Source organism: Aulonocara sp. 'chitande type north' Nkhata Bay, linkage group LG7, assembly GCF_057382095.1.
Source record: "Aulonocara sp. 'chitande type north' Nkhata Bay isolate Kocher_YH1m ecotype deep benthic linkage group LG7, A_spYH_male_GT1.1, whole genome shotgun sequence".
Classification (NCBI taxonomy): Eukaryota; Metazoa; Chordata; class Actinopteri; order Cichliformes; family Cichlidae; genus Aulonocara; species Aulonocara sp. 'chitande type north' Nkhata Bay.
In genome coordinates this window covers 67,514,922-67,527,101 of record NC_141350.1, presented here as the reverse complement: position 1 = coordinate 67,527,101, position 12,180 = coordinate 67,514,922, and the positions used below count along the sequence as shown (strand labels likewise).

The following is a 12,180-nucleotide window of genomic DNA, read 5'->3' as shown; positions in this document are numbered from 1 at the left end:
ATCGGAATATAAATACTGCCGTGAAAAAATGACCAGAAACTACAACAGCACCTTTAAACATATTTAATACTGTATCATGTTTTGATTATATGCATATACTTACAAATACAAGTATTTATTAATTTAATGATCGATTTATTACATAGCTCGTTGGTTTAACTACAAGAGAGTTACAACAAGGACATGTTGTGATACCGTGTGTTCCCATTGTACCTCATTACCTTAATATTGTACCTTAATATTAAAAAGAGTACTGAAGACTTTATTTACAAAGTTAAATTAGACTGATGGTGAAGCTATAGGAGACCATTGCTCCTGTGCCACAAATCAATAAATAGAAAGATTTAAAAAAAAGAAGCATTAGCATTTTCTGTCAATATCAATTATCTGTCAAACAAAGACCTGCATAATTATTTCAATTATTTATGTTAGCTATATTTATTATTTTTTATTGTATATTATGAAGTGGAGAGTGCAACATTAGCATGAAGGGACCCTAACTGACAAACAGAGGACACTGTACAGTAGACGTCTTTTGACTAATTTTTGTGATCAGAGTTAATCAAAATGTAACAAAGCATTTCATGTGCTCATTACTGAAGAAAGTACATTCACTGATACCTGAAAATCAAATTACAAGAAATAAATCTATGGAAAAATAAATGTCTTCTGTGGCCTGAAAGGTGTTGTAATGTCAGGATAACTGGTTTCATATATGTCCATTGGTCTCACTGGAGATGTTACTGGCAGTAGAAGGTGAGAACGTTCTCCTGGTTTCCTCTGACCAGAAGGACTGGAGGTCTCAGATCACGAGACAAGAAGTCGAGCCAGGCTAGGTAGAGCGTGCTGGGACACACTCCTCTCCTCCCCACTGGCATGGTGCTGTCAGGAAACACAGCAAACCGCTGATTTTCACCCAGTAACAATGAGCTTGAAACATTCTCAGGTGAAAGCTTCACAACACCTGTAAACTCAGCACTTTCCATCATTTATTAAATAAAAGCAGAAAAACTACTCACGTTATAATGAGAGCGGCCTCTCTAGAGTAATCCAGCAGTACCTCATTTAGACGGATCTGGCGAAGAGACTGAATTCCACAGGAAAAAACAAACAAAACGTTCAAACTAAGATGGGATGCGCGAGGAAAGAAGAAATGTTTTGGCTTGGTTTAAACATATTTGATCAGTTTGTGTCTGACCTTGGCCTTGTTCTTCTCGAAATCCTGGTCTGTGATCATCCAGGGCTCCTGATGTTGGCTTGCACATCCAGAATCTGAGTCCGGCTTAGAATTTGTATCCACCCTGAAGCGACTGACCATCTTCTCAAACTGATGGACACTGAAGCACACAGAGACAGAGTTTGGAGTTATTCCATCTCAAATCATCGTGGGCCTTCTGTTCAACTGTCTGGTTTTAAATTTTAGCTTCACATATCATACTGTACTTTAAGACTTTTTTAAGTCTTTCAAATTCATTTAAATAAATCAGCTGTAGTCTGAGATAGACACATTATAAAATAAATAAATAGGGAAGCTAAAACTTTATATCTCCCTATATATGCTCAAACTCTGAACCAAAACAATCCTGTTCAAATCTGAGACGCCCGAGCAGAAAATGTAAAACAATTGCTGATTAGTTTTAGAAGAAAAAACTCCTAATTCAGCTAAATTGAATATTTTTAGATGCAGCAGCTCATAGATTAAGTGAAATCTTAAAACAGTTATCTAAAGATTTTTCTGAAATACTGTGTTCAAATATATTCTTTGTCATAAGCAACAATCTCTAAAGTCAGCATGGCGACAAAAGCTGCAGTTCGTCTAATGGCCACTAGAGGCCGCTTTCAAAAGTGAGTCAGTCCTCAGACTCTCCCGGCTCTTCACAACAGCTGTTTGGTGGGTGGGGATATTATAAAAGATTAAAGTTAGTGATTTGGCTAATTTACTTCATATACCACAAAAAAACAAAACAAACAAAGCCTAAAATAAAATTAAAAAACCACAAAAAACTGAGTGATCGGGATTCTTATGTTAGCTGACAGCAGCTTTTTTGGCTCACATTCCCAAACATCCATCCTTCATTCTCATCTTCAAGCTTACTTCATCTGCTGAGGAGGCTGGTTGATTTCAGGAAGGACTTCGACACTATGGAAACCAAGACGGAACTTCTTGATCAGCTCCAACACCCTGGAAAGAGAACGTGAGGCTGGAGTGAGCACATGTCTAACAGCGTGCAGTCTGTGTCTGCGAGAACGCAGGATGTCAGACCATATACTGCATTTCCCCGTTTCTTGGGAAAACAAAGTAAGTCTTTCTGATGGAATATAGACTGATGATGATGCAAGATTGTTCAATTTTACGGTGAAAATAGCAAAACTTGGCTGTCAGTAAGATTATTTTTATATTACTGACCAATTAAAAAACAAACTACAGTTTGACTCTAAAGTGCTGCGTTCCTGAGATGATTTGGGCATTTGGAAAAACTCCAAGAGAAGAAAGAAACTTTTTGAAGCGATCTACACTGTAGACCTGTGCATGATACTTACTCCTGCTTCTGCTCGTCCTTTTTCTCTGCGTCTCCTCCCACAAACACTCGGACCTTACACTTGGCCCAGCGCTTTCTGCGGGTCAGCAGGTAAGGCAGCAGCAGGGTCAGACCTGGAATACACACACACACGCACGAGGAGTAAATGTCTGTGGACATTCTTGAATTAAGACATAAAGCAGGCGACTAATGGAGATGTACTCGGACCTCCATCATCAGACAGCCAGTACACGTCGATGGTCTTCTTTCCCTGTTTTTTCTGAAACTGTGTACTATGCTGAGGCTCGGGCTCGATGGAGACAGAAGCTGCAAACAGACAACGTGTTTTATAGAATTTAAATGACACCATAGAGGGTCTTTGGGTATTCTGTGTGTCTGTGATATTATCATGCATTTACATACATGTGGGGTTTGTCTGAATGCAGGAAGGAACAGAGATGCTGTTGATGCTCTCTGGTCCACCGTCAAAACTTGGATTAACTGAAACAAAAACAAGAAATTTCTTTGCACATTCATTTATTTGCAGGCAGCTACTTAAAAGATGATGGATAAATGTGGACTGCACATCCTAGCACGCCTCTTGTTGATGCCAAGAGCAAAGTGCCGTGGGAACGTAGCAGTGGCTGCAGCATTCCCGGGTTCATTGATGTGCAGCCTGCTGCGATATGCATGCAGGCTCTCACCGTGTGACTGAGAGGGACTGGAGACCTCTAATCCCTCTCTCATCCTCAGCACGCACACGCCAAACTGCAGGTCGAACGCATCACTGAAAGCGACATTTAAATGAATGACCATGTGCATCAACACACACTCGTACCCTTTAGCTTTTATGGAATTGAGGTTCAGTTTTTAAACAATAAATATTTGATATCGCAAAAATAATACTCTGTTAGCAATACTTTAGCAGCGGTATTGGTCATAAAAGTTTTCTGGCTTACCGCATTACTCCTATGTAGTTGTGAGCAGCCTGAGGTGTGTCACTCCGCCAGTCTTTCTTGAAACCCATGATGAGAACATTTGGCTTCACACGGCCCAAACCTGCCCCCTGGTGGACAGTCAGAACACCAGCAGGTGAGGATTCACAGGTGTGCTTTTCACACCTCAGTCACTACAAAAGGGCAGCACTGGCATTGTGGGTGGGCCATGCCCCTCAGCCCAATTCTGCTGATACATCTCAACTATCAATTACAGTATTTCACCCCTGACCTGTAGCAACACGTTAACCCCAGATTGCAGATCTGCAGCCACCACTCCTCTGTAGAACGACCCGGCCTTCCTTTTGTTGAGCCAGTTCAGGTGACTGTCGCTCATGGCCTTCTCCAGTACTGAAGGAGAGGGATCATCCTGCGAAACACGGGGAGGAAGGTAGAAAGATTTCATCACTCCGCTTTCAAACAATTAATCATTGTTCCGATTATTGTTTGGATTTATTGTGCGATCAGTGGGAGAACTCACAGTTAACACATTTCCACACAACATAAGACTGAGATCTTTTGTGAAACAGCTGACGAGGTCCACCAGGGCTGGACGACTGCTGGGAGGGCCCGTTAGCACCAAACACTGGGGCCTGAAAGTGTTGGAGTTAGATACGGAGCAGTTTACTCTTCATGTCTCACGTATTTTGTCTTTTCTCTTCCTGGAAAATCACTAAATAAACTTCTATCAGTCCTACTCTGCTTTTTGTCTGTGAAGGTTCTCAGTCATCCAGGTCATCGTAGTCAAAGGAGCTTGCAAAGAAAAGCGTCTGGACTTACAATAACAAGTCTGCTTTTTGTATCTTGGTGCATAAGCTAGACTTTACCATTTATTTTTGAGGGGCATGTCCTTGGTGACCAAGGTCATTGCAGTCCTGAAAAAAGTCACTAGACTTCATGTCTTCATGAATCCAGAAGAAGTTAAAATAAGCATCAATCGTTCCAGAAACATTGGTTCAATCTTAGAACGTAAAAGTAAAAAAAGCTTTGCTTTAAAAGTGTTCTTCCTCCCCACCGTTGCCATAATGTCATTATGAGGTTAGTGAAAGTAACTGAAGTGTTGATAAAGTCCTTCAAAACAAACTTTAAACTACTGCATTTCAACCGTGGATCCAACTTTAGTAATAGTATAAAAACTGGTAACACTGTTGCAAACTGAACGAAAAAAAAAGAATCCCCTGGACTAAAGAGGAAACTTAACTTCATTTAGGATCTCCAGAAACACTCATCCAACCTTCAAATTTTGATAATAATAATAATACATAGCATTTTATTTGAAAGCACCTTTCAGAACTCTCAAGGACACTGTACACAGCAGAACAATAAAAGCAACATAAAAACAAGCAGTTTAAAGAATCATATAAGACATAAAACAAATTTAAAATAGCGGAGTGGAGAGGTTATGTGGGATAAGCTATTTTGAAAAAGTGAGTTTTGAGTTGGGACTTAAAGAGAGAGAAGGAAGAGATATTTCTTAAATCAGGAGGTCAGGAATTCCAGAGTCGAGGAGCAGAGGAGCTCCCCATGGTGGCAATACCGGGAGAGGGGACAGAGAGAGAAAGAGAAGAAGAAGTCAGATTTAAAAGTGAGTTCCTCAAGTGTGAGCTAATAGTGGATCTTCAGCTGTTTGGGGTGTGTACCTCACAACAGAAAGAGACACTGGAGAGGCTCACCTGTAGTTCTTGACGTGGTCCTCTACGCTGTTGAGGCCTGCACACCTGCTCAGAGCCATGTTGTAGGAGCTCGCCTGCACTGATGAGCCCCAGTTCACGTCTAAACGCAGCAGAGAGGGAGTGAAGCAGCAGCATGGCTTTGTTTTTACACACGTGTGCGTGAGAGAGTTTGTGTGTGTTTACCTGGCTTCTTGTAGAGTGTGTATGCCAACAGAATAAAGACGACGCCAAAAGCAATAAGGGCCGCCCACCACGTCAGCAGGAACATGATCACCACGGAGCATATGGCGCCCAGCAGCGACAGCCACTTACTGTAGAACCTGAAGGACGGACGCCAACCTGCACACACAGACAGTTAACATATGTTCATATTTTAACTTGAGATGATGATTCATTCTTATATACAATGATAAAGTCAGCTCTGCCATCTCTCAGCTGGTTACCTGGTGAGTTGGTGATGGATGCGTGGAAGCAGCTGAAGTTGATCAAAGCGTAGGAGCAGAGGAAGAAGTTGGAGATGATGGGCGCGATGGTGTTCAGCTCAGCTGGTGATGCAATAAAAGAGAAGAGGATTTGTCTGTTTTCTGTGATGGCTTCACATGAAAAAAGCGTTTGATATGAAGCCGCAAGGAAAAAGCTTGATAGCATAATTAATAACTTAATACAGTTTTGATTTGGCATTAACAGATATCAGCAGTAAGATGAGCTTAAGTACTTGGCTGCCTTTGGGCTTCATAGAGCGTATGCCATCACACATATCAAAACTGTTTGATTTCATGTACATTTGCTAACTTGGCTGACCCTTTACAAAGCAAACGCTCCTACTGAAACATCTTACTGGATCTTTATGGCGCTCTGTAAAGCTACAGAACAGTCATTTAATGTGCAAAACGGTTCTTTTTAAACGTTCTCTCTGCAAAGAGCTGGTTTATTAAATGCTATTGAAATGCATTTAAAGAAATGACATGAATTTGACTAAAGGGATTGAAGATTTTAACTGATCCTATGGTTATTATGATTTTATTAGATAAATTATATGTAATATGATTATATGAAATAACATGTATTTCTAAACAGTTTTGAAGAATTTTTTTTTCTTAAATTAGATGAAAACAGCAGAAATGTTTGTGAATTAGGAAACTCTTTCTCAGCAGCTACCCATCATTGGTAGTCTCTGCTGTTTGGGTTTGAAATGTCACTCACATACTGACATTTAAAACCCCAACAGCAGGGACTACTAATGATGAAAGATGGACACACTGTTCCCAATGCAGAAGTGCCTTGAAACCGCATTCTTTCTAACTGCCAGCAGGGGGAGACTCCTCCAGTTTGTCAAAAGCATTTTGATTGCTGCGTCTATGATTCCGTTATTGCCCTCTGAACCTGTCGGGTATGCCTCTAACTCATCTTATTTGAAAGATATTACACAACTCTGACTCTTTCAAAGTCTCACCAATGAGGATGAAGCAAGCAGCGATGATATATGTGAGAAGGTATCCTCTGATCGGTTCATTGTTCTTGCCATAACTTTTGCCAAAGAAGCCAATGAGAGGGTAGAGCTGATCCTTACACAGACACTGTGAGGGGGGGAAAGGTTAGAATAAGAAACACATTAATACAAGAAAGAAGACACTCAGGGACTTTCATCGTTAAAGCTGAGTTTGCGACCTGTGGAGTAAGAAACAAGAAAATGTAATATTTGGTCTAACATGTTCACCCTGTGTCTAAACAATATTCCTGCAGATATCCCAGATTCCTCTCATACTCTATAAGTGAGTTTACTGCCCGTATCTACGGATGTGAGACTTCATCTCTTTAAGCCACAGTAAAGCAAACACTCTGTAAAAACATTTAAAGAGTCACAAGAAATATCTGATGGTTGTAAACCTCCGTGAAGACCGACTGTGCGTGTACCTGGAAGACTTTGGGAGCAGACACCAGGCAGGCCAAAGCTGATGACAGAGTGGCTCCAAATATCCCAGCTGTGATGAGAGGGCCGAAGGCTGACACCAAGCTCATCGACTGCAGACAGAAATACGCTCACTCAGTACACTCAGAGGGCAGAAACATCTTTGTGTTTACAAGGTGACCTGCTGTGGCTGCTTAATAGAATGGGAGTGTGACCGTGGAGTGACAGTAAGGGGAAATTACAGAAAAGTAGTGAAAGTGTGTAAACGGGATCACCTTAGTCAGGTAAATGGTCAACGGCCTGTATTTGTATAGCGCCTTACTAGTCCCTAAGGACCCCAAAGCACTTTACACATCCAGTCATCCACCCATTCACACACTGGTGATGGCAGCTACATTGTAGCCACAGCTGACAGAGGCGAGGCTGCCGGACACTGGCGCCACCGGGCCCTCTGACCACCACCAGTAGGCAACGGGTGAAGTGTGTCTTGAAGGACACAACAACCGACACTGTCCAAGCCGGGGCCGGCAACCTTCCGATTACAAGGCGAACTCCCAACTCTTGAGCCACGATCGCCCCATAGGTAGGACAGGGTAGAACAGACTAGAAGTTTCCATGATGACCAGGAAGAAAATGCAGCACTGACTTTTATTTCCTGTGTGTGTGTGTGTGTGTGTGTGTGTGTGTGTGTGTGTGTGTGTGTGTGAGTTGACCTGATAGTAGTTGTGAATACCATAGACGCACGTCTTGTTGTTGATGCACCCTGTGAAGTCCCAGCCATACTGGCATGCTGTACCAACACAATCCTCGACTGCTGATGAGGGAGACAGCGTGTCGTTCAAAACGCCAGACGCATCCCGCACCACGCAGGATCCTGGGAGGACACAAAGACGAATTTAAGGGTTGCTTTTTTTGGTCTCCTACAGGAGGAAAACTGTGCGATCAGGGAGCTGTAAAACAACAATTATTGGGATACTATGCACATAGAGCCGTGTGTGTGCGTTATGATAAAGTGTGGTGGAAACGGCTGCTCTGGCAGAAACTGCAATAAAAGTGGTTTGGATACTTTGCAGGTGCAAAATGCAGTTACAAGACTTGCTTGTAAGCTTATTTCACATAAATAAAATAAAAAAGTATCAACTCTAAAGCAGAGCTTTTTCCAGAGGCATGCAGTACCAATGGTAGCAGAGATGATGAGGTAGGATACTGTGGTCCAGAAAATAGCCAGCAGCGTCCCTCGGGGGATGGCCACTGCTGGATTCTGAGGAGGAGACGACAAAGGCTTTTAAAAACATGAACATATGTAAATTTAATTTAAAGCTGTGTGTGTGTGCATGAAGCCGACTGTCTTATCTGTATATCATTCCCACTATTAAAAAAAAGAAAAGAAGCATTTGTATAACATGCCTTCAGATCTCCGGAGATGTTCGCTCCTGCCAGGATGCCCGTGGCAGAGGGGAAGAAAATGGAGAACATGCCGAAGAAGCTGCCCCCTGGCCCCCGATAGTCAGGTACAAAATTTGCAGCAAAGATATTTGCTGTTAAAGGGAAGAGAGTGAGTTTACAGGAGAGCTCGGCAATAAACTACCGTAAACTGCAAGACCGGCTCACTGCATAGTCACCTTTGTAGCTAAAGAAACCTTTGGATTGTTTCTCAGGTGAAGCAGGAATGATTGTTCCAACAATGTAACTGGCAAATGAGACCATGATGACTATGAAGAAGAGAACCTGTGCCTGTGGGAGGAAGAATAGGCTGTAAACATGCAGATGCACACACTGTAAACAAAAGATGGACAAAGTCACATCGTTATGCATCGATTATGTATCCAGGTTGAACTAAAAAGCAGTTTTTTGATTTTAATTTTTAATTTTATTTAGATTATTTATTGAGCCAGAAATGAAGGTGGTGGAGATGGAAACATGGAAAGCTTGGTTAGCAAGCATAAACACGCCCATGCATGAATTAAAAAAAATGCAGAAAAAAGGCCATTAAAATGTGACAGTTTCACCAACGCAAACTTCTCAGCTAACGGAGGCGAGACCCAGGAGCTAAGCCTGCCTGTGCCAGCACACCTTTCAGTTAAGAACACCACACTGCTGAGTTACCAAAATCTGAAGGGGACATTAGCTGCTTTTGCACCAGGCTGGAAACGTGTTAATTTTATTGCTGAAGTGTGGCTCAGTCTTTCATCATTGGCGGCTGTGACTTGGTGTCTTGCTTGTCGGGTTTATCACAAAGACTAGCGTCAACATGCTAACTAGGAAGAGGGCGAGTCCTCTGCTTTTATGTGAAAGAGTGAGATGGCTTCAAAAATGTTGCATTAATGATTTTTCCAGATACCGGACTGGTTAGGGACTCTGGCTTCATAATCTGAATACAAAATTAGCAAAAATTCTATTCATTTAAATCCAAACCACTATGGCAGCTTATCATAGTGTCACATACAACTGATTAAGCTAACCTTTGACTCCCAGGCCATGCCAGCCATTGAGATGCCCAGCAGACATGTCACCGTGATGATGCCGATGATGCGGATGTCGTTAGTTCGATCCACCATGACGGCTCCATTTTCCTGATGGCGCACAAAGACATTTCACGCGTAAAGACAATGAACAGACATTATTTACTGTATTTTATAAAAGCGCACGTATAAAACGGCATGCTACTCACACGCATGAGGTCAGTAACAGTCTCAGCAAAGCCCACGGTGTGCATCGCCACAGCTACAGCATTCGCAAAGGCAAAGATGAGACCGATTGACCCGCCGAGCTCTGGACCGAGGCTGCGACTGATCAGAAAGTACGTCCCGCCTGCAGATGAGAGGGTAGATTAAAAAGTGAGCACTGTGTGTGGAATCAGCAGCATTAAAAGTAAAGAGCTAGGCTGTTGCATGTGGCAGTGAACAAATCCAACCTCCTTTGACTTTGCCATTGGTGGCGATGGCTGAGGTCGAGAGACCAGTGATCCCAGTTATAGTCGAGGACAGCAGGATGATGACCCAGGTCATCCCTGATGAGAACAGGGAAACACACCGTGAGTGTGAGGGATACTCACCGTCTGGGAAACATGTGCTGTGGATAAAGGATGCTGTCGTTGGACATACCTATACCAGCCTGAGCAGTAATCCAAGGCAGCCTCAGGTACAAGATCACCCCCCATATGTTCAACATGCAGCGGATCTGAGAACAGATGCAACACTGAGTGAAGCCTGCTGGTGTCTAAGTATCATCAACGGCATCACTGTGGAGGCTCAGTAAAAGTCCTGTTTCTGTCCCAGCCTACATGCACGGTGAAAGTGAGCTTGTAGAAAGTACATCAAATATGAAATCGTCATCAATCTACTTTTTTTGGTTTTGGAAGAAACTTAAAGTTTCACACGGGTAATATTTTTAACTTCCTTTAACAATAAGTCGTTGACTGTACTCTGTAACCCTTTAATGCCTCAGGGAGTCAAAAACAAGCAAACATGTTCAGAAACAATTTCACATTTTCACAGCTTCACGTGCAAAAACAGGCGACAGTTAAATTACATTAGTCTCAGATTTTAATCTTTTCTAATTCCTTGTTTAAGTTGAATTAAGTTGCAGGAAACACAAGACGAATGCTGCTTTAGAGGCCTTCAACGTTAAGTCTAAGAAAAATATCTTTTAACTTTACGTATCTGGAGATTCAAGATTGCTCCAAGTTCAAAAACAGCAGCAGAAAAATCGCCTCCCATCGGTCAAAGCCTCCACCTACCATGACCCCCTGCACCCATCCAAAGCGCGTGGGTTCAGTTGGCGGCTCCTTTTGCTCATCCTCATCTTCCTCAGAGCTGTCCTTCCCTCCTGCCTCCGCCTGTCCACCTGTTGTCTCTTCATACATGGGAGGTCTGGAGTCATCCTGCTCAAGACACAAAACCAAACTCAGTTCTTCTCTCTTAGTTTTCGTAATTAAATAAATAAGAGATCCCTCACCTCAGGGCCGGCGTGCAGCTGGAACAGAGACGGCCTGAACTGCCTCCGTCGGCCCCACACCTCCGTGTTGGCATAGAAGTCGTAGCGCGGCGGGGCATCCAGAGTCTCGTAGCCAGTTAAATCAACAGATACGCGAGATGCGACACTGCTGCCATCCCCATCACACGTGTAGTAATCGGACTCAAAGCCTCCTGATGTCGCTTTACCATTAGCCACTGGCGCAGGGAGATTGGCTCTGTAGGCAGCCAGGCGAATGCCATCATTGGCTCCTTGTAACTCCATTCAGAACAGCAGAATTATCTTTTTAAAAATGTCTGTGACCACGAGTCTAGTGAAGAAAGGGAGCAGACGTTGAGCGTCCTATCCCAGCGTCTGAGTCAGTGACTGTGCAGGAGCCATGCTGTAGCTCAAGATGAAAGAGGCGTTGGTTTTATATTTGACCTTAACTATGCAGGAAGAGCCTGAAGCCGTGGTAGAGGGCTAGTTCAGTGAACAATTAAACAACTTATTACACAACCTATTAAGCCTGACACGGACAATTTCACATGACAGGGTCAGCCCCTTTTGGACTGAGCAGGGCCAGTTAACACACGGTTCCATTTTTATGGAGTCACATGCGCAACGCCCTTCAACACTTCAAAGTTTTCCAAAAGCTCAAATAATGGAGGAGTTACCAGAAGTGGGGGATTTTATAGCCTGTGTGTACTTCTTATTGCTCAGTTTCGAGAAGTTGGTAATCTCCTGAGGGGACTTTTGGTTAAGATGTAAAACAGCATCATTACAGACAAACACGCACCTGCAGCATATCCTCGACAGTTAAATCAGTCAACAGAGCACGAAAGAGTTTGAAATTATCATGACTTTTCCAGTCGCATTTCAGTTTCACTTGTTTCTCTGCATCAAACCAATATGGTGTTAATTATACCCTAACAATCAAGACAAATATCTAATGTCTGAAAATGTAAATTTAGAAGAAAAAAAAATCGACTGGATATTTTGTTTGGATATCTTGGCTAAAAGACAGAGTTACAGACAACATGCATCACTGTGAAAGTTCTTCTTGGCGATGCTACACAGCACCACAAACGTGTATCACCCAAAATGGGAAGGGGGGGTCAGGAGGGCAC

General features: G+C 42.8%; 1 protein-coding gene across 1 annotated transcript; it reads right to left on the bottom strand.

Moving 5' to 3' along the window:
• Positions 1 to 53: 53 nt before the first annotated feature.
• slc12a3 (solute carrier family 12 member 3) lies at positions 54 to 11,424 on the bottom strand. Its single transcript, XM_086302131.1, has 26 exons — positions 11,054 to 11,424; positions 10,836 to 10,979; positions 10,201 to 10,276; positions 10,011 to 10,106; positions 9,768 to 9,907; positions 9,559 to 9,669; positions 8,719 to 8,830; positions 8,504 to 8,634; positions 8,273 to 8,357; positions 7,810 to 7,970; positions 7,102 to 7,209; positions 6,641 to 6,764; positions 5,631 to 5,732; positions 5,371 to 5,526; positions 5,188 to 5,287; positions 3,996 to 4,107; positions 3,747 to 3,884; positions 3,479 to 3,585; positions 3,224 to 3,306; positions 2,943 to 3,020; positions 2,748 to 2,846; positions 2,542 to 2,653; positions 2,096 to 2,182; positions 1,199 to 1,337; positions 1,020 to 1,087; positions 54 to 882 (listed from the first exon to the last, which is right to left on the bottom strand). Exons 1-26 carry the CDS (start codon positions 11,333 to 11,335, stop codon positions 741 to 743), a joined length of 3,093 nt encoding a protein of 1,030 aa, XP_086158257.1. The 5' UTR covers positions 11,336 to 11,424; the 3' UTR covers positions 54 to 740.
• Positions 11,425 to 12,180: the final 756 nt, after the last annotated feature.

Excerpts from the sequence above, each read along its gene's own strand:
- slc12a3 (XM_086302131.1), bottom strand. The coding sequence starts at position 11,335 with ATGGAGTTACAAGGAGCCAATGATGGCATTCGCCTGGCTGCCTACAGA. Across the intron at positions 9,908-10,010 it reads CAATGGCAAAGTCAAAGGAG|GCGGGACGTACTTTCTGATC; the intron begins GTTGGATTTGTT and ends TCTCATCTGCAG. Across the intron at positions 2,183-2,541 it reads AAGGACGAGCAGAAGCAGGA|GGTGTTGGAGCTGATCAAGA; the intron begins GTAAGTATCATG and ends TTCTCTTTCCAG.